Consider the following 26,728-nt stretch of genomic DNA (forward strand, 5'->3'; position numbering starts at 1 on the left):
GGTTTATTCCCACGCGGCACTCCCCGCCTTGGCTTCAATGTTGCATCAAGACAAAGTTCCGTCCCTTCAATGGAAATTTGTTGTTTCGTGACAGAAGAAGTGGTGTCTCATATATATGTCATTTTTCCTTCAAGGTTGTAGACGCTTTTGTCTCGATTCCGCAGGTATTCCTACTGGAACCTCGTGTCGAGTGATCTCCCAATTAGCTTTCTCCTGTTGTTTTTGACTAATCTATAGAATGACACGGGGATCGAAAGCAAACTAAACGCGAGTTTTCTGGGGTATTGTAAATGGCAAGTATATGAGAATTTGGTTCGTATTGATCCTGTTAAACTTGGCTGGCTGCCAAATACAGAGGCTGCTAGGGAATGATGGGTGAAATCTTGATGGAGCTCGATGATGATTCAAGTGAACACGCACGAAGACCAAATCGCAGTAAGATAATTACATTGACTATTTACGTAAATCTACTCAGTGTGTTTTAAGTAGTAATGTACACCTTGATAGATTAATGCACTTAATTCACAATAATCCACGTGAAGATTGAAACAGTAATCCTGACTTTATGATTCACTCTATAGAACAGACCATGTTACGGCAATATCGAAAACTTGTTGTATATCAAAGAAATATTTTTTTCGAATAGGGAGATATACACCTTCAAACCTCTTCGAAAAATAACGGAGACTTTTGAAGCTTATTGTTTTTCTCATGGAATAGCGGTTGAGACTTTCCTACATTTAGTGAGAATTGTTCCAAAATCAATCATCCTTGAGTAAGTTTGATCTCAGTTGAAGATTTCAAGCCATGGAGTCTCAAGAATTCACAACCACCAACCCTCCTTTCTATCATTCTAGCCAGCAAAAAGAAATATTTTACTCTGTTGAATCGCTGGAGAAACTTGAAGCAACAGAGCCACAATTCTCATCAAAAGAATATTGTGCCATTAAAACTACCCCAAAAGCGCTCACTGTAGCTATCTCAGGATGTAGCTCATCAGGTAAAACCACGTTGGCATTACTACTTTCAGAAATCTTCTCTTCTTCCCCAACTACAAAACACTCGACAGGCAGGAAACCTCCAGATATATCCGAGGAAAAGAATCTAGGCGATGCAAAAGCTATACATCCCTTCACAACCATAATTCATCAGGACGCTTTCTTCATTCCGAAATCTGACTGCCCATTGGTCCAATTCAACAGCGCTCCTAGCGACGAACATTTTTTAAAAGAAAGCCTTGCTCAAAATAACGAGAATCCAGTCTATTTATACGCTCGAACTGGTATGAATGGGGAAGAAGATGTACAAATCACCGGACCAAATACTGACTGTATGGAAGCGGTAAATTTTGGCAATCTACTTCGAATGGTTCGAGCTGCCCAGGCCAATAATTCTGAGCCGAAGATGTGTGTTCAATATATAGATGACGGAGACAAGATGAAACTAATTGAGCAATATTCCGGGGTCATCGAAAGCATGCGCAGAAAGATTAGAGAGTATTTTGCCTCGGGAACAGGCAATCGTATGAGAAACGATGCTTTTGCAGGCTTTAACTATAGATGGGTATTTGTTGAGGGATTTCTATTATTCAGCGAAGCTCTCCCCTCTGACGACAGAAGCTCATGGTTTGGTGCATCCTCAGAGGTCAAAGACCATTGTGCAGAGCGATCAGGAAATGTACGACAAGAATTCGAGAAAGAAGCTGCATTGAAGGAGAATGAGATTATGAGAGCGAAGGAAAAGATAGTTCTCGCAAAGGCAGCTTTGATGCAAGAATTCGATATAAAACTATTCTTGCCTACTAGCAAGGAGGTTGCTAAAGAGAGGAGACTGAGCAGATTCCTATACATCGACTTTCCAGCTGGTGGCAGATATCCTGGACAGATGTGGAAGTCAGAAGGATACTTTGAAGAAGTTGTTTGGAAGGGCTATGAAGATTCATTCAGTTGGCTGTTAAGAGAGACCGGAAAGGAGCATGTCGACGGCGTGTTTGTTAGGACTACTGTCGATGACACAATTGAGAACACTGTTTACTGGGCAGTTGATATCATTCTTCAATTTTTGAGAGGTAATGGGGTAGTCTCAAAGGACAATACCCGAGGACTTAAGGTCACAGGTACTTCTCTCGAACTGGAGGGGGTTTTCCGAAGTCTGCTAATATAGTGAGGATCGCCTCTCTTGGCCTCTACGCAGTAAGGGGAGTTGGGTTGGTATTTGATATTGAGATAATTAAGATTCCTCTGGTACCAGTGGTATCTCATAGATACTAACAACAATAAAAAGTCGTAAAAGCGTTGGTTCCAAACTTATTATTTCATAGTGTTGGAGTTGGAGATAGGTTGTCGTTGGAAAAAATTGCAGCCTTGCGCAAAAGGCTACAATTTCTGGCATCCAAACCTCAACGACGTCGCAAGCTACATTCCTCATTTGTTTACAACCAGTCACCATGTCACACCTTTATAATCCTCTTGCAACAGCTCAACAATTATACCAAAATGCCTCAAACAACAGACTTCCAGCTGAACTTCAAGACAGCATTCGGTTTTATACCGCACGACTCACGCAAGCCGCAGGCATACTGCTTGGACTTCCCCAAGATATTACAGCTCAAGCAAATGTTCTTCTCTACAGATATCGGCTTGTGGATGACTCGATGCAATATGAATATAGCGTACGTGATAAATTGTAACTGTATCCTTAATTTCTTAGAATAACATGTTCTCAGGATCTCTCTGCAGCTACCCTCTACCTAACTGCCAAAGTATCCGCGTCTCCTCGATCCTTTCGCAGCATAACGAACGTATATGCTTATCTCCTCTCTCAATCTGCGTCTCTTACAAACTCTTACGCGCCCAGAAACAACTCTTCGTCGTACTATCTCTCTGAATCCGCCTACATAACCTACCGTACACGACTTATAAACATTGAGGGCCAAGTCCTGAATGCTCTGGGATTCAATACACACGTCGCTCTTCCCCATCCTCTCGCGATTACGTATCTCCAAACTCTCGATATATTTTCACCAGCACACAAAAATGGCAGTGGCAAAGCGGTCGCGAAGAAGACAATACAATATCTTAACACAGCGTTGCTCAGTCCGCAGATGCTATATTTAACACATCAGCCATGCGCGTTAGCAGTGGCGGCAATATACCTAGCGGCAAAGGAAGAGGGGGTCAAAATGCCAGAAGATGAATGGTGGGAAGTGTTTGATGTTGAGAGAGAAGAGTTAGGGTTCTTGGTAGTTGGCATGCGGAGCTTAGAAGGTGTGGCACGGAGGGGAAAAGAAATGTTTGGGGAGAAGATGATGATCGCTAAAGATGATATTTTGGAAGAACTGGGGAAGAGGGGGCTGGGACCAAGTAATGGGACGAGTAATGGTTATAACAAGAAGATCGATGAAGAGGATGAAATGATGAAATTAATGGATGAGAGAATGGAAGATTCATAGACCTTCCGAAACATGGACGGCTTGGATTTCAAGATGGAATTGGCCATCATGTCGTGTGAAGGTCAACGAACCGCCCCCGAACATATGATCTTTACAGTCATATGATTATATATTTCTCGACCATGCGAGGAAGCAATACAACCTCGATTAAGGCTATGCATGCTTTTCGGCTACCAACCCAGAAACCAGCCAGAAAAGCCAACACAAAGAAATCATTCCAAACTCTACAATATCGCTGGTTGAAAATCAGGATCGGCATAGGTATAAGAGCCAAAGATCAGTAACAAGCATAATGGCCAGGAACAATACTACAAATTGAATATGAAAACTGCTGTCAACTAGTCAAATCCTTTGATCGATTTCTATCGTCTTCATTATCCCAGCCCCCTTCCATATATTATTGCCTTGATTGGATTGTGCAAGTGCAGATTGTTCCGCGTCTAATCTCTCATCCGAATCGTCCATTCTTGTTTGTGTTCGCAATATAGAATCGTCAACATTGCGCTTTGGTTTTGGTATTCGTTCCAGGCGGTAGGAACTACTGTTTTCTGTGGAATCGTTTGGACTTGGAGACTTGAAGAACGTCATTTTGATGAAGGATGGGAGAAGTGGTAAACATCCGCATATGATGCCAACGTTAACCTCAGCAATACTGTGTGTGTATGTAAGTCAATAATCTGTGAGAGTTAACAGGACTCTCACTTGCCTCCAGAGGAGTATAGGTACTAGACTATAAGTCTTGTCGAGAGTACCGCCAAGATTTTGCGCTCCATAAAGTCGCAGCACACTTGCGGTACAGGCTCTGTTGAAACTTGTTAGATTGCATTACTATTTGGGGAAGATACATACAAAATTCCGGCTCCAAACACAGTCGAGACCCCAGTCTTCCGCATTGTACAAGTCTTCAATCTTCAAATCAATGGTATTGGTAGGAACAAAATTGTGAAATCGCTGATAAAACTCATGGCACAATCCGCGAGGAATATGGAATTCTCGTTAAGGCAACTGCCCTTTCTAGCCAGAGGATCTCAGAAATGGGCGACCGGCCAGCATATGAATATCTTTGCTGCTGTTACGGGAACACAGTATAGTGTCATCAAGCCGATTAGCACTCGTATCGCCCACAACATCTTATTGTTGACGCCAAAGATGCGAGACAAGAGAAGTAGAATTGTGACCTTGGTCGCAAAGACTTGGGACCCGTATAACATCTGAGTCACAGAAACTAATTTCGCATGCGATGTTAATACAGTTTTATTTCGTGTATTCCTCTAACTCGCCTTTCTAAACATTTTAATATCTGTAGCTGGAATATCCTATTGATGGATTCCAGCGCCATACTGGTTCACTGTAGTGTGTTAGAGTTGTTTGTGTGTGTGTTTTCTGCTTGGGAACTTGCAGGATAACGCCATTCCAGAATATACAAGGGTGCCAACCTGCATGTCCAATCAGCCTCTTGAAGCTTCAGTAAATATGTCGGTGAGATGACTTACCTAAGCCACTATGCAAGCATCTTCTCACATCAGTAAATTTTCTCTAGATTCAAGAATAGAAAGCTTACAGTCATCTCCCGTTGTTTTTCAATGTATAAAGACTCTCGTATATAGTCGTATAACGACAAATACAGTGACCACCGGCACGCAGACTGCCTGACAAAGGACATTATATTTAGCAATGCTGGGTGGGTTGACAAAATTTGGAGTCACTCCTGACGGTGGAGAAAGAGCACCCTCAATCGCTTGCCGCCGAAACGAATTCATAGTGATGTGGTATGATATATTCAATTGTATCAGAAGCTAGTGCGAAGTGTGGGTTGCATCGATATCATTGTTTTCTGTCCACAGACCAAAGTCATGACTTCGACCGGGAGAGAAGTCCAATGATTGACTTTTGCCCCTTAAGGGGTTAGGGTTACCAAATGATCATCATGCGAGATTATTCAAACAAGTAACTCAAAAAGTATGCAGCCGGGTGGAAATGTTTAAATAGCTTTTGAGACAGTCGCAGAATACTAAACCGAACTTCTACCAATGCAGAGATTGATTGCTAGAAGTATCACAGAAAGTCTCTCCCAATGTGCAACTTCATGGTTTCGACATACCTAACGAGCTTTTTCCAGGAAAAGAATATTTCCCCTCGAACATGAAGCTTGAGATTCTCGATGCTTTCGGAACGTTGCCAGAATACCTCAAGGAAGAATTCGATATTATTCATATTAGGGCTTTTACAATTGTTATGAAAGGGGGGCATCCTGGAGTGTTGCTAGACAATCTCATTGCTATGCTGAGTAATTACATCACGTTATACTTCGACAAGGAGTGTGAGAAGATCAGAAGCTAATCCATGGATGAAACTTCAGAGCCAGGAGGATATCTTCAATGGGATGAGATGGATTCCGCATCTTTCAGTGCTCATTCTCCAAACGAACTCACACCCAAAGTGAATAAATATGGAACTAGTCATAGACAGGTTTCAAGATATGTGCAAGAAGAGTGACCTAGATTTTGGGTAAGTCGTTGATTCTATCAATCCCCACGCCAGACAAAGAAATTACTAAACAAGCCCCATTTGATGGTCAGGTGGATCTCCAAATTGGCAGAGATATGCAATCAACAAGGCCTCAAAGTTTTCGACAGTTTCCGCCTTCCGTGTAACGATATATTGAGACAAATGACAACGGATAATTTCTTAATGGGACTTGAGGATTTGGGATATGTCGTTTCGGACAGAGCGCTTGGGGAAAGAACAGAGTACAGACAGGCGTTCAATAAGGCGGTGTTAGAGACGAGAGAAAGGGACAGCGTTTCTATGGATATGGTTGTTGTGGTGTGTCAATTGGAAAAGAAGTGATTGCAAAAGAACCAGGTACTAAGTATCTTATAATTACGAGCAGCAAGATTGGATAAGTTATCCAGATCAAGCTGCGGAGAGATATTTACTTGATTATAATTATTCCAACCTCTTTCTCAAGACTTCAACTTAGTATGAAGAATCAACCCAAGAAGCCCAGTTACTTCCCCACAATGTGGTCATGCTGACTGTTCCAGTAGCAGCCGTTTCCTAGATCAACAGTAAGTATGTTTCCTCTGATCCGCTCGCATGTCTATTACTCACATAAACCCTCGCAGATGTGCTTGAGCCAGCTCCGGTATTGGCATATTCCATAAATATTCTAAATCATGTCAACACTTCCCGTCAAATAAAACTATTGGGTCACACGTACGGTGTAGCATCAGCGGCAAGTGTAGTCCAACCCGCTGCGTTAACAACGTCTGTCAATACAGAATTCTGGAAGATTACACGAGCAAGCGCTCGCCATGGTCGGCCGAGATAGACCTTTCCTGTCAGACTGAATCCGTCTGCCTGAGTGATCTATAAAAGTTTAGTAATTTGCTCGAAAGGCGGGGTAGGATATCTTACGGTGCTGCTGTCAATAATATACCAAGCAGAATCAGTAGCAAGTGTCCTTGAGCTTGCGGTAATTACACCACCTCCGTTCGAAGCAATTGTACCTGGAAAGGGGTTAGAACATTTCGCTGGCATATATTTGATTTCGGATCGTTCGAGATAACATACATTCACCAAACCAAGCAGCAGCATTTCCAAATATATAATCCACAGCCCCTTTTATGGTCAGCGATTTTCATCTGTATTCTTCTATTCTTAAAAACTTACCTTCGATATAACAATTCGAGTAATATTGCTTGCCAGCTTTGGCATACAAAGTATCTTGGTAGCCGGTAAATGAGCATCCATAATATCCTTGCTGATCTCCATTGGCAGTTACAGCAACGGCCTAGTAAAGGTCACATTAGTCAGTCGATTGTCCACTGCTACAGAATGCAGCGTGAGTAGAAAAGCGAACCTGAACTCCAGCTCCATAGGTATTTGCAAAGTTGACATTATAGGCCTTGAAATTGGCGCTTCTGATATTTGCTGTAGAGCTAGCATCGAGGCCAATAGTTGTGGAATTAATGCCATGCGTGATTGTTACTGTGTTGCTTTTGTATGTTCCAGTGCTGGCACGAGTTAGTTGCTTGTCTCCCAAAGTTAGAAGTGGGCTTTACTTTGTAGTGTATCCATAGACAGTGAGTTTTCCTGCGTAGCTGATCGTCACTTGCTCGTTATATGTTCCGCTGTATATAAAGATGCATGCAGCAGCAGTTGACGACCCAAGCGCAGTCAAAGCAGCGCCGAATGTGCTATATTCGCCGGAAAGAGTGCCACTCCCTCTGACTGTTAGGCATCCAGACGGTGGGCTAGTTCGGCCGGCTCTTTTGTGCAGTACTGCTGATGCATCTATGGAACCAACAAATAAGAGAATGGCAAGTAAGAAACTTGGGATATATCTGAAAGTTGCCATGGTTTCAAAGGTAGACTTCAACAGCAAACGGCAAAGTCGATTGATGACAATTGAGGAGCGTGTTCAATGTATGAGTAACATAACAGTATTTATACATAATCTAGTTTCCATGATCTAGTTTTCTTGAATCTAGCCAAGGAATGAAGCTCGTTCAGCTCCTCACCCGCTCCAATTGAGATCTCAAACCTACCACCCAGAATCCCTCAGGAAAATAGTGTAAATGGATACATCTATTGGCATTCGCAGGGAATGGTACGGAAATATTATATACGAGCTTATCTTGCGGGGAATCAATCATCATTTTTCCGTTTGCAGTGGCACCGGAATATTCGAAAATCCACACGTCGGTGCTCCATTTAAATATCAGGGTAAGAGTATGTCACTTTCGGTATATTAAGGGGACGATAGTGACTACGCACATGCCACATGACGGTCCTGTATTTAGGCTCAATTCATGACCCTGCAATTCACGCAGCGTTATCGCGGACTGTACGTACGGAGGTCAGAAGCATTTTTTAACGTCCGTATAATTAGCAGGAAAGTAGTGAAGGGGTATGAAACAGATGGATTTAAACGCCTCGAAACAAACATGTGAGGTCGATCTTTTCCTTAATTGTTACAGAATACGATGGTTATACGTGGAAATACTCCAGAAATGGACAATACTTTATATTCCTTCCCCTTTCTTCGAGAGGGGAGGGTAGTTTTGTAATCATTAAGTAAATGATCTTCGTAGGCCAATTCTTTTAAGTGAACGAGAGCAGCCCATTATGCCATCCAAGACAACCAGCTGTACATATAAAGTTGTGCTCATTGAGCTCGTTCTTCGATATCTACCCCTACATCTGCAACCATGCATCACAACTTTAGAATTCTGGCCTTGGCAACATCGCTCTTCTCATCCGCCTATGCATCACCAACCGCAGTGAGAAACGAAGCGAACGGTGTCAGTCTTGCCAAGCGTGCGACTTGCACTCCTGCTTCTGCTGGAAATTCCGGAACCGATGATGTTCCAGCCATCGCTGCCGCCATTTCATCATGCGGAAGCGGCGGAGTCATTCAAATACCGGCCGGCGTACAGTACTCAATAAATAGTGTTGTTGACTTCACAGGATGTGCTGGGTGCACCCTGAATATCGAAGGTACACTCAAAGTCTCGGAAGATTTAGACTTTTGGGGTGGGAAACGAGCTATATTCTATATGGACGGCATCAACACAGCAACTATCCAGTCCGTCACTGGAACCGGGGTGATAGATGGAAATGGACAAGCAGCATACGATTATTTTGCTATCAACTCTTCATATGCTCGCCCAACATTACACTATATAACCGGGAAATCTTCCAACATCGCCATCAAGAACCTCAGGGTCAAAAATCCACCCAACGTTTTCTTTAGTGTTACAGGAGGTTCGAAAAATGTCGTATATTCCCACTTGACAATGACAGCAGCTTCGAAATCGACAACGGCTCCAAAAAATACAGACGGATTCGACGTTGGTGACTCGACATATGTTACATTAACCAACATAACAGTTACAAATCAAGATGATTGTGTAGCTTTCAAGCCCGGAGCAAACTACGTAACTGTGGATACCATTACTTGTACTGGATCGCATGGACTCTCGGTTGGTTCTCTTGGAAACAAAGCAGGCACAACAGATTCAGTAACAAATATATACGTCACTGGAGCAACTATGGTCGATTCTACCAAAGCCGTTGGCATCAAATTGTATCCTGGAGGAAGCTCACACGGATCAGCCATCGTCAGGAACGTAACCTTCAACGATGTTACAGTAAATAACAGCGATTGGGCAGCTCAAATTCAAAGTTGCTACGACGAAGACGCAACTTATTGTGCCAGCAGTCCCAGCACGGCCACAGTCACAGACGTATATTTCACAAATTTCAAAGGAACGACAAGCTCAAAAAATTCTCCGGATGTAGCGAATCTGAACTGTCCAGGAGGTGGAACATGCGACATTTATTTCTCGTCCTGGTCGGTTGCTCCAGCATCTGGTTCTGCTACTTTCCTGTGCGCAAATGTTGATAAGTCAACGGGCCTTGTCTGTACTTCCGGTGCGTCGGGATAAGTGATAGGATAGTTTGTGGTTCTGAGTGCGGAAATTCGTTGTACATATTTTGACAGAAATTCATGCCATGGATCATTTTCTTGCTGCAGAACACAGCTTCGACGTGCTGATCTCAGGTAGAGGCAGTAATCTCTTGGAAACCTTACTTAGCTTATATAAATTGTATTCATCCTGGACCTATGGATTTCGAATATGCTTGTGAGTGGACCGCGTAGTAAGAACTATAACTAATGGATGAAATATCAACACTATTCTGCTGCAAAGATTTAAATCGTTGAACTTTGAAGCGGGAGAGGTTCAAGCCAAATCAGGTCAGGTCATGTCAACCGTCCGACGTCTAACATTGAACTCTCCTGACCGAAAGTCGCGACCGTGCCTATATTCGAACTCGCGCCAGCAACATTGCCATCACCCCATTCTATACATCGTGAAAATAGATGATTTCATACACCTAAGATACAGCCTCGGCAGGCGCCAATCTGAGATGTAATCCCATGCTCCAAGCAGCTCCTTGAGATATCAAGAGAAACTTGCACACATGGAACTTTTGACAACCTGGTCTATCTCTCGATACTTCTACTAATACTTCTGCCTTCATGTTCATCGGTATAACAGTTGAGACTAACAGTTCTGAACAGGATGATGATTTCAGGGACAGTATACGAACCTGGTGGAATTACTTCGAGGGCGGAGTGAGCTCTGTTCCTTTATGGTAGGCGATGGTATAGATAGATCTGTTTCTATAGCCGAGGGCGTATAAAAGTTACTCGAGAGAGACGCGAAATCCTTATTAGTCGCTTTCATTGATTTCGCAGGTCTATTGTCACATTAAGTCATTGACATCAAGCAGCGTCATATGTTGCGTTGTAAATGTTGCCTGTTCTAGAGTTATTCCTAACTAGCTCTAAGGTCATCTTAGTTTCTCGTGTCATTTGTAATACCTCTTTATAGTTTTATTGTAGTTTGAGGATTTGCATGCAGTTAAAGTTTCATGATACTTCGACTTCAGCGAGAGTTGTTTATGATGGCATTATACAAAAGGCTCGAAAAATAGCATGAACTAGATGATTAGACGCAGTGGTTACACGGGGCGATGGGGGTAACAACGACCGGAGAATTTGTTCTTCCATGTTCCACCTTGGTTATGGCTAGTAAAATAAAATGACTTCAACAGTATCAAGCTTTTGAGTATCATTCTTTGTATTGAGCAAAAACATATTTCTAATGATAGGAAGCTTTTGTAAATTTCAATTAATATCACTTTTTCGCGGCACGAGACAAGAATAGCAATAAATCCGCTCGAAGTAGGTATCATCTTGACTGAAACAATATATCCAGCTGACGTCCCTATGTCTCATTACTACTACAAAATTAATACGAGTTTTGGAAGCTACAAAATGACTATGAACAACTCACAGTTCAGTCTTTCTATCAGAAGTAGTGTCCCTCTTTGCCTTCTTTGCTTCCGCTTGTGCCTTCGATGGAAAATGCCCCTCCAGATCCATCCATTCAGCAACGAACGCCGTTAACATTTTAGCCCAATCTTCTACTGTAGGCATGTCTAAATGCTCCCCGTCATCCTCAATTTGATGCCAAACGCTCGGGAATGGGTTAGGTATCATGTGTAGAATTTCCACACCACGGGCCATGAAAGGTAGATGATCATCTTGTACGCCACCGAAACCGGAAAAAGCAGTCCGAGTGACGTCGGGAAGGAAATGTTGTTTGACTTTTGTTTGAGCTATCCCAAGCCATCGTAAACGATTTTCGATGGTAGCAAGGCTCTTATATGCCCAATGTGTAGTTTCGAAATATGAAGGAATGCTTGGATTTTCGTGCCCAAGCAGATCGAGCAGAAGGAACAAGCTAATCGAGTCTAATGGATTTTTGTAATTCGACATAGCTGCATGAGCCGTCGCTTCCCATGTTTCTGCCAATGCCCTGAATGGGTTAGATTAAGAATTGTGCGGATTGGGAACAATCTCTCACCTTGCGCCATAAAGAGAATCGTCATTGGTCCAGCTCAGGAATGCTTCTTCGCCGTCGAGGAACAGTATTTGAACACCCTTTTCTTCCTCCAAACCAATATCACCTGCCATTTTCATCGCCTCCCATTTGTTCGTTAATGCCTGATCCACGCTTCTAGCTGCATGCATAATCATCGCACACGGAGCTGCGCTGTCAGTTGCGCCAATAAATCCCGTGGGGGTGAGTTTGCTATCGTAATGAGCCACCAAGGCCAATCTTCCAACATCTCCAGATTTTGCCCAAGGAGGATCGCGAGTTATAATCATATTGACAAACGGTACTTGCTTGTTGCCGGTGACGGGAGTCTTTGAGGTCGAGTTTTGGAATTCAATTGTCCATTCCGGAAGATGCGTTGTAAAGAAATCAACGAAGTGTCTTTGAACAGTTTTAATTCCTGGAGTTCCTGGGACTCTAGGGATCAGGATCGGTGAAAGAATGGCTCCATTATGTATATCAAAATCTGCGCCAGCAGATGGGAGACTATGAAATGTCTCATCGGATAAAGGAGTGTATGCCGTGACGTTGATACTCAAGATGCTGCAAATCAAGAAAGCGATTGTTGTGATGTATTGCGAAATCATTATACCGAGTTTAAAGGCGAGCGAGCGCCTTTTTTCTTTATCTGCAATATCTCCGCAATATCATACTTCCTCAAATGTTGTGTGAGCAAACATTATTCGTTCCTAAGCTCTAACGGTAATCTGTTACAATGATACCAAGACATGTAACCGCGGCTAAACATCGCGGCCCGTGGCGTCAAACGCGTTTGACCATTGTATCAAATTTATTTCTATGCTGTATCCATTTAAACAATATTCGAAATATTACACAGCTGCCAGATATTGAGATCTAATTTGACATTGGATCAGCTATTCGGCCACGGGGAGAATAATGATTGATTGATAATTCGTTCCCAACCCTATTTTCTTGAAGACACTCTTTCCCTCGCCATACCCGTGATCAAAAGCAATGATAATATTGATCGCACGATTAACGGCGCCCAAAGGGCTAGCTAGCCACAGACCCTTATCATGTCTCCGAGCAGGTAGTTTCAGATGCGCTAGCCAAATCGCGAAACCCAAAATACCACGAGTAGCAACCTCACGACCTGCACCAACACCACAATATGCAAGCAAAAGGCCCGGTCAGTACATCTGCCTCTTTGTATCATTCAAACTAATTGTAGATAGCATATCCCGAACGTCTACTTATCTACCATTCTGGGACTGGAAGAACAGTGTTTCTCGGCTGCTTGAAAGTGACGACTATCTTCATATTTGTATTTTTTACTCTGATTGTAGCGCCAGCACATTACTATGCGGAGGACGAGCCTGAATGGGTGGCACCTGCTGGTAAGTTAATGCTAAGATTTCGAATTCTTCGGGAATTGATTGCAGCAATGACATCAGAATTACCGATTTTTCTCGTTTCATTTTTTCAAAAACTAATATAACTCGAAGTTCTACTATCTGGAGCTGTTCCAGTAGTGTTTGTGGCATATATAACGTCGCCATTTGTCAATTACATCCATCTCAGATTACCTAATTTTACTCGCAACTCACGGGATCTATTGATGAGATACTCAAAGAACCCACCAAAAGATGCACAGGTCGATATCACTACGATGAACTTTGTAGGGAAACCAAGGGTGACTAGGCTCGAAATCTCTGAATTAAAAGCTGTAAAGCAAAGGTTTGGAGTTGTGAATTTTTCTCGAGATACGAAAAAGATCAACGCCACGAGAAAATGGTGGATGCCAAAGGCTGTGCGAGTATTTGGGGTTCATGGCGGAGCAGGAAGAGTAAGGGAAGGGGAAGCCTGGGAAAATCTTGCCAATAAAATACGAAAAGTTTCTTGATATTAGTAAATTTTCAAAACGCCTTAACGGGAAAGCTTAAGCATCTGCACATGTAAAGAGATGTTGTAAAAATTCAACGTTATTTTGCTATGGACATATCGCACTATCTGAACCCGCTAAGCGCAATCTTAATTGTTAGCCCCGTATCACATATGTAGCGCTCCATGAAGAGGAGCCAGAAGTGCACCAAACTGTCAACTAGCGTAACGCTTACTTATTAACATCGTCTAGTCCATGGAACAACAACAACTTTTGGAATCTTGACTTCTGCAATCTCATGTTTAGTATGTAACTGTACTCCCCACTCAGCGAGTTGTTCACCGACGGCGGTATCATCATGAATGCGCTGAAAAAAGGCGGTCATCGCATCTATACTTTTTCGTTCCATAGATTTAGTCCACGGCCTCCCTTGATGCCTGCTTCTACAATCTGCACAGAGCTTTGGAAGGTATTGCGATGGATGATGTAGCATGAGACGTATTTCCTCAAGTTGTGTGAAGACTTCTAACGCAACCCAATATGGTGTTTGTAGAGATTTGCCGATACAATCGTGCCATTCCCAAGAGCGAACCTCCAAGACTCTTAAATTTTTGAAGCAATCTCTATTCAGGAATCGATTGGCGATTAATGGAGCCATCCAATCAGAACGAGTACAGCACATCATGTCGAAGATGTCTGTGTACAAAAAGTCCCGTGATGGATCGAAGCAAAGAGGTTTGACTTTGCCGTTGAAAGTGCCTTGTGTTTCTGGCGTCATCCAAACAAGTCGATAGTGTCTGAGTGTCTTCTCTCGACTTTGTTGATTGACATACAGTGTTATGGGCAAGGGAGCCGTGCGCTTGGCTCTACATCTACATGAAGAACAGTGAGGCTGTTTTTGGCGACAAAAGCGATTAGGTCGTACTTCGACTCTTCGTGGAGGGGGAAAAGCTGATTGCCATATTTTGATTTGCAACTCCTTGACCAGGGACGGAAAACAGTGGAAAGTTTCGAGCTTGTCGGTCGTTATAGGATCAAGGATTTGAGCAACGATTTTTCCCTCTGGGTCAGGGAGATGTAAAGACAAGATCGACATTGTTGACATTATCATATCTTGTACTGCTGAGAATACCATCTCTTCCACTAATATATAAAGTTAGCTATAGTCATTGGGATTCTGTTTACAAATTTTAGGGAGAAACTAACTATGTGGGTGAGTTTATGAGCTCCTAGGTTTCGAACTTGTGTTGTAATCTCGCTGTTGAAAAGGGTCAAGGTAAGCATTTTATCAAAAGACCCTGGGAGATTTGGGATAATTATAGATCAACAAACCACAGTTTGGGCCTGTCATTTCATATTCACTTCCCAGAATCACCTCACGCTTCCCCAGCCTCAGGCTACTACGATCTCAATCGTTGTGAAGTGCGGAGGCTTTACTACTTTGTGTCAATGTGGTATACTCTGTGATTAACAATGCAAAAAAATCATTGTCTGAGGATTAAGGCAGGTATAAATCACAAGAATCGCTTGCTAGGTACTTACGCATATCGAAGTAGATCAGCAATCGGGAGAGCGTCACAACCAGACTGGGAGTGTGGATTTTTCCATGGACCCGATACCTGATCTAACATGGCGTAAAAGGAGTCCGTTGAATCAAGCATTTTCAGCATACCTGCTATCTCAAAACCCCTACTTTCAAATCAGAAAAAGAGACTCGGTTCCAGGCCAAAATGATGTCTGGGATGCTTAACGAGCAGACCCATTGGCCCTCTCGAAAATTGAGCGTATGATTCTGAGAAAGAAAGATCGTGCGCCAAAGTATTCTTTCTATATGTCATAGTTGAACTATTTCTGTCTTCAGCCCGTCATAAGCCCTTCCTCAACACCAAAAACTAGCGTCCCAGATTTGCGGGCAGCGCTTTTCTAGACAAATCATCTCCCTAGACTAACCTTCTGTCATTCGGAAATCATTAGCAGGCTCTTTTCGATTTGAAGCACGCTTGAGCCTTATGTGTCTTCCTCCTTTGTATTCGTTTGTTCGTTGAGTAGCTTGAAATATCGCAAAATAATAAATCGTGTAGCTTAAACAGTCCGCCCTGAAACTCAGTTAAATCAGTACGGGCCATTCACAACTCAAATATTCCAGTCCTTTTAACGGCAAGGAAGCTTCCCTTCTCTTCTCTATGTATCAATCTGAAAAGACCAGAGAAGTATTGTATCCTGGCAGTTAGTTCATGAGTGAACCCAATCCGCTCAGTTATTGGTACAGTCCTATCGTTCATAATTCTTACGTGCTCCAGTCAACTTTCTTCAGAGGCGTTAATGGCTTTGCTGATTTCGGATTTGATCAATGGATTTTCTTCGAGCAAACTGCCACCTCCTATGTTACCCTTACATATCCTTAACCTTCTAATTGCCCCTCACCTTCCTTCTACGCCTGCTGCTTCTTCATTTGTTGCTTGTACTTCTTTTCCCTTTCGCCCTTGACATATCCTCGCCTCTCCAATCTCTTACCGCGACTGTTCTCACACGATTCTATGAATATAGTATTTTTAATTCAGCTAGGAGAAGTGGCTAGTAGAAGTCTGAGTCTGGAGACTGAGTCAAAAAATGGGGATTTTCCTAAGTGTCAGGTGTCGAAGCTATGATTCTTTATGTCTTAGATGACGTAGTCGCAAACATTGTCGAGTCAAACAAGGTCCTCAATATATTAATAAATCGGACAGGCTTTAGCCCACCACTATACCTGCTTCGCGATCCCGCTCCGCGTCAAAATTCATGCCTGTTTTTTCCTTTTAATCCACCACCTTCAGTCCCGTTGTTAGTCGTATCAAATCCAAAGTTCGTCGAGCTTTCCCATTGCCAAAAAGCGCACTCCTCCACGAGTCTAATCTTCTGTGACCTACCAATATGCACCGTCCGTTTACAGAGTCTCTCTAGGCTCTCTAGGCAAGCGAGCGGTAAGGCCAGGTTCGTGTTTCCTCATCAAGTAGTGTGTATTCCAAGTCTTTTTCCACAGCATCTATCGGCTTCCACCACTCTTGTCCCCCTATACTAACTGGTGTGTCTCATCACATCCATTCCTCAATCAAGACTTTATGGAGTATTTGGTAGGGCCTCCTTAATTAGTCGTGCGCTATCCGCAGGTACCTCCCGATGAATCAGTGTGATCCAGTGTTCGTCTCCGATTCATGTATTTCTTCTCCGCGTCCTTCGCATTCATACAGATGGTCATGGTGACTCGTCAGGTTTCAATAGAACTCTGTAGTATCACTTACTGAGTATTCAAATCCCTCTCATCAGCTGATACATAATTCAAAATCCATCATCGATGTGAAGTATGACGAGCTCCATTCAGGCTGGTATGGTCTTCGATTCTGTTCCAAGGAGCAGTCCAAATAAATCGAAGATATATGGCATGTGCCCTGACCCTTTGCAAGAAAATGTTATATTCCGTTCCCTTCAAGTGACTGCAACTTTTTCTTTCCTATATCGTGGACACGGTTAAGATCTAGTGTCCCATGGTGTTCCATTCATCTCTCGGGGCCTTATTGCAGTATCCTGCCCCTGGTATCTTATTAGTAGTATCGGGCAGTCCCACTTCTGCTTGTCTTGCTTTCTCCTTTGTAATATTGTCGCAACCGAGCATCCAATTCAAGGTAATTTTTCCCTCGTTCCCATTAACTCACTCAAAGCGCTCTTCACATTCGTCGCAAGCATACGCAATTAAATCAGTCCAGATCTACCAAGCTTATCTTCACTTCTGCTAAGCTCTACTATCGTGCTCGTTTGAAATTCGATCAAACCCATCTTCTTCCTTACCGTGGGAGTTTTTTCGACGCAATTATCTCCATTTTCGTTACATAATTCGATTCAACATCTCTCGAATCCATAGCTATCACAATCATGTCTGGGTTTATGGCGTCCATGGATTCCAGCCAATTCTTGTCGCAAAAGCCTGCTGATCAAATTTCGACTCAACTTCAGTCGTACACGTCGCACTAAGCCGCAATATTTCTAAAATCTCCCGATTATCAATATCACATTGATATTGCTCACGTCCGTGGGCTGTAGTCAATTCTTCTCGTAAAATTCGAGTTCCAATGGATCCATTAACTCTATCTATCACACCTTCGCATGTCGTCGAAGTCGCAGTAAAGCCACCAAATCCATCAACCCTTCTGTCGCACACGCCGAAAACCTTCACAGAAATCTTGTATCTCCGTCTTTATATCAAAGTCGCCTGAAAAATATCCGGGTGTTCGGTATCTCCTTATAGATCGCCAAAATCGCATTCCTACCCACCACGTAGTCCTATCTTCTGTCGTAAAGTTGTATCAAAGCCGAACCTTTTTCCATCCATCCAAGCTATTGTAAAATACTGCGCAGGACGTAAATTTGAAGAAAATTGGCCGCGCTTGTCGATGGTTGGCATTGATGATCAAACTTAAGATATATTGTCGATGTTAAACAGAATTTCAAGGGAAAGTGTTCCTAAGCTAATCAAGTAAGAGGTTGAGGGTGAATGGCGAGGCCGCGACCTCACAAACCCTAATCACGTGTGACCTTCTTCCAATCTGCCTTCCTTCTTTTACATATATATTCTGCGGCCAATAGATTTTCGAGCGCAAAGCTTGGGTCACTTCTTCTCTTCTGTTTTCCTTTGCGCTCAACGAGAGCCAACCATTTCAAAAGACGCTAAGAAAAAGATCAAACATTCAGATATGCAATAAGATATTCCAAATTCTTGGTATGTACTCAATAGACCTACGAATGTAAAGCCTAAACCCTTCTATTCCTTTGTACTCATCGAAAACCAACCATTTCAAAAAGCACTAATAAAAAGATCCAATTTTAAAATGTATAATAAAACTCTGTTGATTTAGTGATAACGTAACTTGACTAGAAGTGGGTCATGTCATGATATGGGTCAAAATCACCCCCTCATTTCTTTATTTTACACATTTATTCAACACACAATGGATCGAAAGTCATTAAATTGTAGTGAATTGGAAGATAATATTCAAAAGGCTATAGAAAGTTTAAAAAATAAACAATTTACTTCAATTCGAAGTGCTACTATTCATTTTAAGATTCCGAAATCAACCTTAATAAATTGAATAACTAAACGACAATCACACTCTCAATCTCACAAATCCTTTCAAAAACTTTCTAACACGAAAGAAAAGATTCTAATATAATGAATCTCACAATTAACAGCTACTAAATACCCTGCAACTTTTAGGTTATTAAAAGAAATGATTTAAGAAATTCTAAATCAACATATCATTTTTATATCATTATTTACCCCTTTATCCTTTTAATCAAATCATATAGGTCAATGATAAATTTATAGGTTTTTAAATTGATATCTCAAACTTAAAGAAATCTATTCTCGTAAATTGGAATCTATAAGGCATAAAGAAACCACATTTGAAACAATTTCAATATGGTTTTCAATATTTCAAGTACAAATCAAAGAACGACATTATGAATTCAAGAATATATATAATATAAATGAAATAGGATATATAATTGGAGAAACAGAATTAACATATATAATTGTAGATTCTACTTTTAAATCGAATTGAAAGGTTACAATAGGAAAGCAAGAATGGATATGTTACGATGGGTAACAGAATGCCATGTGACAAGTGTCACGTGGTGGAGTCCCCAGGAGCCAGGGCTCCAAGGAGGTCCTTGGGAGCCAGGACTCCAAGAAACTCCAACCAACATCAGAGTACGAAGATCTATATAAGGGAATGGGATTTCATTACAATGTAGAGCTTCGTGCTCAAGAACAATCATTAGTTTCATTACTATAGTTACGAGAATTGCAACCAGTTACAACCTTATTGAATTCCTACTTGAAGTTTAGTTTAAACCATCTCGAGAGATCTCTAGACACTTCCACGTGACCCTAGAGGCAGCTCCCGTAACACTTTGAGCACCATTTCTGCTTCAAGTACCGATTCAATACCAACCGACGATATGACACCCACCAGTGCATCCGCGAGCAGTCAGGCACAAGCACCCGACACCGACGATGTCGAGATGACCGATGCTCCCAAGGAAATTACCATCAACGAAACACTCAAGATTGCCTTACCAGACAAATACCAAGGAAGTCGACAGGAACTCGACACCTTCCTCTTGCAACTTGAAATCTACTTCAGATTCAACGAAGACAAGTTTACCGAAAAGGAATCCAAGAGTGTATGGGCCGTATCATACCTCAGAGGAGAAGCAGGCAAATGGATTCAGCCATACTTGCGGGACTACTTCGAGAACAGCGAGCGATACCGCATGAAACCTACCAGAGTAATCTTCGAGAGCTTCGAAGGGTTCAAAACAGAAATCCGTAGGATTTTCGGAAACGCCAACGAGTTAGAGATAGCCGAGGAAAAGATCTTTAACATCAAGCAAACAGGATCAGCCCTCAAGTACGCTACGGAGTTCCGAAGATATGCAGGAATGACCAAATGGGATAAGACCGCCATCATGAGCCATTACCGAAAAGGGCTCAAACCAGAAGTACGATTGGAACTAGACCGAGACGGCGAGAGTAATGATTTGAACGACTTAATCAAGGACTCTATTGAAGCCGACGATCGTCTCTACAGATTTAAGCAAAGCCAAAGATCATACAAACCTCAAGAAAATCAAAACCAAGGGCGTTACCGCAAGAACGAGGGTAGACCACGATACAATCCACAGAGATACGGAGACCCTATGGAGTTAGACGCCACGCACCACGCAAACAGGAATGATGATCAGGAAAAGAAACGTAGACGAGAAAACAACTTATGCTTTGAATGTGGAAAAACAGGGCACCGGGCAGCGGATTGCCGAAGTAAGAAGACAGGAGGAAAGAAAGGCAACTTCAAACCCAAGTTCGGCAAAGGCCAACTTAACGCTACCTTTGTATCCCAGGAACATCCAGCTAAGACCGAAGAAACTGAGACCTTCACCAGTGAAGAATTCCGGAAATTATTGGATGAGTTACCACGAAACCAAGAGGGTATGAATGCAGTAGATTTGTGGGAACAGGAGTATTACCGAACCCCATCACCGTCGGTAACGGAAGAATGTATTAAGGAAGAGATACCAGCAGATCACGCGATGATGAGCTGGACTGCTTGCTATGATGAATTCTGCGGAATCCATCGATCAGATAAAGAAGCAACCGGATGGTTCCCCAAGAAAAGAAAGACAAGGAACCAACAATCCAATGAAACAGACAAAAAACAAGTTACCCAGCAATTGAATGCTACAGGACAAGCAGGACAGATATACTGCAAGGTCAAAATAAACGGACAAATACAGCAAGCCATGATAGATTCAGGGGCTACAGGAAACTTTATTGCACCAGAAGCTGCAAAGTACTTGGGAGTTCCACTCCAGAAGAAACAAAAACCCTACCAATTGCAGTTAGTTGACGGACAACTAGCAGGATCTGACGGGAATGTTTCACAGGAGACACGACCAGTACAAATGAACATAACCCAACATTCAGAGGTTATACAGCTTGACGTTGTGCCATTGGGCCAACAACAGATCATCTTAGGGATGCCATGGTTGAAGGCACACAATCCTAAGATAGATTGGTCACAAGAGACAGTGACATTTGATCAGTGCAAGAACGGTCACGACGACACGTTCAAGGCGTCCGCGAGACGTAACACGCGCCAAGGAGAGTTGAACGCGAACAACACCGGCGACGTAGGACACCCAGTCCAGGGTCCTCCATTAAGAGCGAAGGCCAGTACACCTCCTCTACAAATGCAGAAGCCAACGACACGGCAGGAAATCGCAATCAAGGCAGAAGAGCCTATGATACCAGAACAGTACAAGAAATACGAACATGTGTTCAAGGAACCAGGGATCCATGAGGCTTTGCCAGAACACAAGCCGTGGGATCATGAGATAATATTGGAGGAAGGCAAGATGCCTGTGCACACCCCAATTTATTCAATGTCAGCCGATGAGCTAAAGACGCTCAAAGAATATATCGACGACAACTTGGCCAAGGGATGGATCAGAGAATCCACATCCCAAGTGGCAAGTCCAACTATGTGGGTACCCAAGAAGGATGGTACTAAGAGACTAGTTGTGGACTACAGAAAGCTCAACACGCTTACAAAGAAAGATCGATATCCACTTCCATTAGCTACGGAATTAAGAGATCGATTAGGCGGAGCAACAATATTTACCAAGATGGACCTACGAAACGGGTACCACTTGATTAGAATGAAGAAAGGCGAGGAATGGAAAACCGCTTTCAAGACAAGATATGGGCTATACGAGTATCAGGTTATGCCATTCGGGCTAACCAACGCGCCAGCTACTTTCATGAGGTTAATGAATAATGTGCTATCACAATATTTGGATACTTGCTGTATATGCTACTTGGACGACATCCTAGTATATTCAGACAGCGGAGTTCAACACATTAAGGACGTCAACAATGTCCTTGAAAGTTTAGCTAAGGCTGATTTGCTGTGCAAGCCAAGCAAATGCGAATTCCACGTTACAGAAACAGAGTTTTTGGGATTCACCGTATCGAACCAAGGGCTCAAGATGAGCAAGGACAAGGTTAAGGCAGTGCTCGAATGGAAGCAGCCTACCACAGTTAAGGAAGTACAATCTTTTTTAGGATTCGTCAACTTCTATCGAAGATTTATTAAAGGTTATTCAGGGATCACAACACCCTTAACCAATTTAACAAGAAAAGAGCAAGGGAGCTTCGAATGGACCGCCAAGGCGCAGGAGTCATTCGAGACGCTCAAACAAGCAGTGGCCGAGGAGCCAATACTGTTAACATTCGATCCTGAGAAGCCAATCATAGTGGAAACGGATTCCTCAGATTTCGCTATAGGCGCAGTGTTGAGCCAACCAGGTCAAAATGAGAAATAGCAACCAATCGCATTCTACTCTCGAAAACTATCACCAGCCGAGTTGAACTACGAGATATACGACAAGGAGTTACTGGCGATAGTCGATGCATTTAGAGAATGGCGAGTTTATTTAGAAGGATCAAAATACACAGTACAGGTGTATACAGATCACAAGAACTTGGTTTACTTCACCACAACGAAGCAGTTAAACAGACGACAGGTCAGATGGTCGGAGACCATGGCCAATTACAATTTCAAGATTTCATATGTTAAAGGATCAGAAAACGCTAGAGCCGACGCTCTCAGCCGAAAACCAGAATACCAAGAGAATAAGTCGTACGAATCATACGCAATATTCAAGAAAGAAGGCGAATCACTGGTTTACAATGCACCACAGCTTGCAGCTACTCATATATTGGAAGACAACCATCTCAGAAACCAAATCCAATCACATTACGACAAGGATGCTACAGCTACACGCATACGCAAAGCAATAGAACCAGGATTCACAATAGAAAACGAAACCATATACTTTCATGGGAAAGTATACATTCCGAGTCAAATGACTAAGGAATTTGTGACGGAACAACATGGGTTGCCGGCACACGGACATCAAGGAATTGCAAGGACATTTGCAAGAATCCGGGAAATCAGTTACTTCCCGCGAATGAGAACGATAGTTGAAGAAGTTGTTGGAAGTTGCGACACCTGCATACGAAACAAGTCATCACGACATGCTCCGTATGGTCAGCTCCAGACCCCAGACATGCCTTCTCAGCCATGGAAGTCCATCACATGGGACTTTGTGGTCAAACTACCACTCTCAAAGGATCCTACTACAGGAGTTGAGTACGATGCGATACTCAATATAGTAGACAGGCTAACGAAATTTGCATATATGATACCATTCAAGGAAACATGGGATGCTGAGCAACTAGCATATGTATTCCTTAGGATCATAGTAAGCATACACGGAGTACCGGATGAGATAATCTCGGATCGAGACAAGCTCTTTACCTCGAAATTCTGGACTACCTTATTAGCACTTATGGGTATCAAGAGAAAGCTATCGACATCTTTCCACCCACAAACAGATGGTCAGACAGAGAGGACCAATCAGACAATGGAAGCATATCTTAGATGCTACATAAATTATCGACAGGACAATTGGGTAGAGCTATTACCTATGGCACAATTCGCATATAACACATCGGAAACGGAAACCACAAAGATTACACCAGCACGCGCTAACTTTGGGTTTAATCCTAAAGCATACCAAACACCGATACCACAGGAAGTTAATGCCGAATCAGCAATAATACAAGTCGAACAATTAAAGGATTTACAAGAGCAGCTTGCTCTCGATCTAAGATTCATATCATCCAGAACAGCAGCGTACTACAATACGAAACGTAGTATGGAACCTACGCTTAAAGAGGGGGATAAAGTTTATCTGCTACGACGAAACATCGAAACTAAGAGACCAAGCAATAAACTCGACCACAGGAAACTAGGACCATTCAAGATTGATAAGGTAATAGGAACGGTTAATTATCGATTGAAATTACCAGACACAATGAATATCCACCCAGTATTCCACATATCCTTGCTTGAACCAGCACCACCAGGAGCGCCAAATGCGCCATTTACAGAAATTGAACCAGTCAACCCAAACGCCATATACGATGTCGAAACAATACTAGACTGCAAATACGTCAGAAACAAGGTCAAGTATTTGATCAAATGGTTAGACTACCCACACTCAGAAAACACATGGGAATTCAAGGAAGATCTCAGCTGCCCTGAAAAGCTACGGGCATTCCACCTGAAGTACCCACACCTGCCAATAAAGCCTCAAGATCCGCTTCGGACAACTCAGGCAAAGAAGAATCGAAAGCAAAGGAGTCGTCGATAGGACCAGCAACAGAGGCAGACGTCATTTCTTTTTCTCTCTCAACACGCTCTTTCTCTAGCCTTTCCTTTTCTTCCAGAGCATCAAGCTCATCCAAATATTTAAGGCCACGGTCGGCCATGCGCTGACGCCGCTCGCGCAACAACTTTTGTTGTTTCCTAAGGCGAAGGATCTTCGCCATAGCCTCTTCTTCCTCCGAACGAAGGCGTTCCTCTTGACGATCCAAGGCGCGCCAATCGTCTTCCCGAGGAACTTCTCGATTCCAATCCTCGGCCAAAGGAAACTCAGCATTATAAGAAGAACGTGCATGCATGTATTCAGAACAACGAGAGTGATTGGAACGAAACAAATCCTTAACACATCGATAACCATCCAAACGACAACGCGAACACGGAATCATTTCGACATCACTAGATTCAATAGCCTGAGCAAGAAGGATTTGTTCCTTACGTTTTCGAACAGTTAGATGATTAGGGGAAATAGTGGTGATAGACATAATGAAAGAGCCTAAGACCATTTGATTCACCGGCCGGGTGGGGAAATGGAGCATTATAAGACGCTTGGGACAAGCGCTAGTCTAGGAAGGGGATAGTGTTACGATGGGTAACAGAATGCCATGTGACAAGTGTCACGTGGTGGAGTCCCCAGGAGCCAGGGCTCCAAGGAGGTCCTTGGGAGCCAGGACTCCAAGAAACTCCAACCAACATCAGAGTACGAAGATCTATATAAGGGAATGGGATTTCATTACAATGTAGAGCTTCGTGCTCAAGAACAATCATTAGTTTCATTACTATAGTTACGAGAATTGCAACCAGTTACAACCTTATTGAATTCCTACTTGAAGTTTAGTTTAAACCATCTCGAGAGATCTCTAGACACTTCCACGTGACCCTAGAGGCAGCTCCCGTAACAGGATAATTGTATTGGAATGTGTGAATATAGATAGAGGCTTTTTGCCCTCTATGATCATTTTCAAGGCTCAGAATACTAATACTATATAGATTCTAACTAACATTTCTCCAAACTAGTATTTCTCAACAAATAATAGTGGGTGGACTTCTAATAGTTATGGCTTTGAATGGATATATAAGGTTTTTGAGCCAGAATCTCGAAAAATATTAGGAGATTAGTTTCGATTATTGGTTATGGATAATCACTCTAATTATATTACAAAAAGTTTGATTGCTTTTTATATTGAGAAGAAGATTGATCTTTTTATTCTACTACCTTATTGTTCGTATCTACTTCAATCATTGGATGTTGGAGTGTATAGATTAATAAAGCGATATTATGCTCAAAAAGTTGATTGATATTTTCAAGCAGAAATACAATGAATATAATGATTTAATTAAGTACAGCTTTTTCAAAAGATAAAAGAAAAAGGTTTTACTTATCAAAATATCAAAAGCGAATGGAAAGGAGTAGGTTTGAATCTATTTAGTTTTCATCAAGTTCTAAATAATCTTTCAATCTTACTTTTACCATCACCTTCTATTCCAAATATACTAGCAAACCTAAAAGATTTAGATCTCTCTTTACTTAATAGTTCTCCCCCGAATGATATTGAGCTGTGATAAGCAAATAAGGTATTCAATTCAGCTTTATTCGCTAATAATCTGCTTACTTCTTTAGTATAGAAATATGCAAAGTGGATAACTCATTAGATTGAAAGCTTAAATACTGAAAATGCTATTCTTCGAAAGAAACTTCAAGAATATAAAGAGTTACTTGAAATATGAAAGAAATGAAAAAATGAAAAGAGAATAAAATTAAAAGATGAATTTATATTTAATACTAAAAAAGTATTGAAAATTATTGAGAAAACTGAATAAACATTCTTATTAAAATGACGATATGGTAGACTATTTAAGTATCAAATTGATTAAATAAAAAGAGAGATGAAAAAGAAAGAGGATAATAATAGTTTAATTAGATCAGTGATAATTATAGATCATTCTGTAGTATATAGAACAAAGTCAAATAGGAAAATATAATTTTTATGACCTATATTATGACATGACCCACTTCTAGTCAAGTTACGTTATACCTAATAGACTGACAAGTGCAAAGCTTTGGTCACTTTTTTCTCTTTCATTTTCCTTTGCGCTTAACGAGAGCCAACCATTCCAAGGGACGCTAAGAAAGCTG

General features: G+C 42.1%; 11 protein-coding genes across 11 annotated transcripts; 7 read left to right on the forward strand and 4 right to left on the reverse strand.

Moving 5' to 3' along the window:
* Positions 1-807: 807 nt before the first annotated feature.
* On the forward strand, positions 808-2,163 carry EAF01_010191 (uncharacterized protein; the record flags this gene model as incomplete). Its single annotated transcript, XM_038918448.1, has 1 exon — positions 808-2,163. The coding sequence occupies one exon, from the start codon at positions 808-810 to the stop codon at positions 2,161-2,163; it is 1,356 nt and encodes a 451-aa protein (XP_038766418.1).
* A 283-nt stretch (positions 2,164-2,446) lies between these two features.
* On the forward strand, positions 2,447-3,451 carry EAF01_010192 (uncharacterized protein; the record flags this gene model as incomplete). Its single annotated transcript, XM_038918449.1, has 2 exons — positions 2,447-2,671; positions 2,726-3,451. The coding sequence occupies 2 exons, from the start codon at positions 2,447-2,449 to the stop codon at positions 3,449-3,451; spliced, it is 951 nt and encodes a 316-aa protein (XP_038766419.1).
* A 342-nt stretch (positions 3,452-3,793) lies between these two features.
* On the reverse strand, positions 3,794-4,344 carry EAF01_010193 (uncharacterized protein; the record flags this gene model as incomplete). The annotated part of the gene is made up of 3 exons (XM_038918450.1): positions 3,794-4,103; positions 4,158-4,253; positions 4,301-4,344. 3 exons carry the CDS (start codon positions 4,342-4,344, stop codon positions 3,794-3,796), a joined length of 450 nt encoding a protein of 149 aa, XP_038766420.1.
* A 70-nt stretch (positions 4,345-4,414) lies between these two features.
* On the forward strand, positions 4,415-4,666 carry EAF01_010194 (uncharacterized protein; the record flags this gene model as incomplete). Its single annotated transcript, XM_038918451.1, has 1 exon — positions 4,415-4,666. One exon carries the CDS (start codon positions 4,415-4,417, stop codon positions 4,664-4,666), a length of 252 nt encoding a protein of 83 aa, XP_038766421.1.
* Positions 4,667-5,593: 927 nt separating this feature from the next.
* EAF01_010195 (uncharacterized protein) lies at positions 5,594-5,791 on the forward strand (the record flags this gene model as incomplete). The annotated part of the gene is made up of 1 exon (XM_038918452.1): positions 5,594-5,791. One exon carries the CDS (start codon positions 5,594-5,596, stop codon positions 5,789-5,791), a length of 198 nt encoding a protein of 65 aa, XP_038766422.1.
* Positions 5,792-5,900: 109 nt separating this feature from the next.
* On the forward strand, positions 5,901-6,301 carry EAF01_010196 (uncharacterized protein; the record flags this gene model as incomplete). The annotated part of the gene is made up of 2 exons (XM_038918453.1): positions 5,901-5,959; positions 6,031-6,301. The coding sequence occupies 2 exons, from the start codon at positions 5,901-5,903 to the stop codon at positions 6,299-6,301; spliced, it is 330 nt and encodes a 109-aa protein (XP_038766423.1).
* Positions 6,302-6,430: 129 nt separating this feature from the next.
* EAF01_010197 (uncharacterized protein) lies at positions 6,431-7,814 on the reverse strand (the record flags this gene model as incomplete). Its single annotated transcript, XM_038918454.1, has 8 exons — positions 6,431-6,511; positions 6,566-6,623; positions 6,675-6,823; positions 6,872-6,963; positions 7,028-7,075; positions 7,127-7,247; positions 7,317-7,470; positions 7,519-7,814. 8 exons carry the CDS (start codon positions 7,812-7,814, stop codon positions 6,431-6,433), a joined length of 999 nt encoding a protein of 332 aa, XP_038766424.1.
* Positions 7,815-8,667: 853 nt separating this feature from the next.
* EAF01_010198 (uncharacterized protein) lies at positions 8,668-9,906 on the forward strand (the record flags this gene model as incomplete). Its single annotated transcript, XM_038918455.1, has 1 exon — positions 8,668-9,906. One exon carries the CDS (start codon positions 8,668-8,670, stop codon positions 9,904-9,906), a length of 1,239 nt encoding a protein of 412 aa, XP_038766425.1.
* A 1,347-nt stretch (positions 9,907-11,253) lies between these two features.
* EAF01_010199 (uncharacterized protein) lies at positions 11,254-12,515 on the reverse strand (the record flags this gene model as incomplete). The annotated part of the gene is made up of 3 exons (XM_038918456.1): positions 11,254-11,269; positions 11,323-11,847; positions 11,896-12,515. The coding sequence occupies 3 exons, from the start codon at positions 12,513-12,515 to the stop codon at positions 11,254-11,256; spliced, it is 1,161 nt and encodes a 386-aa protein (XP_038766426.1).
* Positions 12,516-12,903: 388 nt separating this feature from the next.
* EAF01_010200 (uncharacterized protein) lies at positions 12,904-13,792 on the forward strand (the record flags this gene model as incomplete). Its single annotated transcript, XM_038918457.1, has 3 exons — positions 12,904-13,078; positions 13,125-13,286; positions 13,395-13,792. The coding sequence occupies 3 exons, from the start codon at positions 12,904-12,906 to the stop codon at positions 13,790-13,792; spliced, it is 735 nt and encodes a 244-aa protein (XP_038766427.1).
* Positions 13,793-14,009: 217 nt separating this feature from the next.
* On the reverse strand, positions 14,010-14,867 carry EAF01_010201 (uncharacterized protein; the record flags this gene model as incomplete). The annotated part of the gene is made up of 1 exon (XM_038918458.1): positions 14,010-14,867. One exon carries the CDS (start codon positions 14,865-14,867, stop codon positions 14,010-14,012), a length of 858 nt encoding a protein of 285 aa, XP_038766428.1.
* Positions 14,868-26,728: the final 11,861 nt, after the last annotated feature.

The sequence above is a fragment of the Botrytis porri genome (genome assembly GCF_014898465.1).
Source record: "Botrytis porri strain MUCL 3234 chromosome Unknown BPOR_015, whole genome shotgun sequence".
NCBI lineage: Eukaryota > Fungi > Ascomycota > Leotiomycetes > Helotiales > Sclerotiniaceae > Botrytis > Botrytis porri.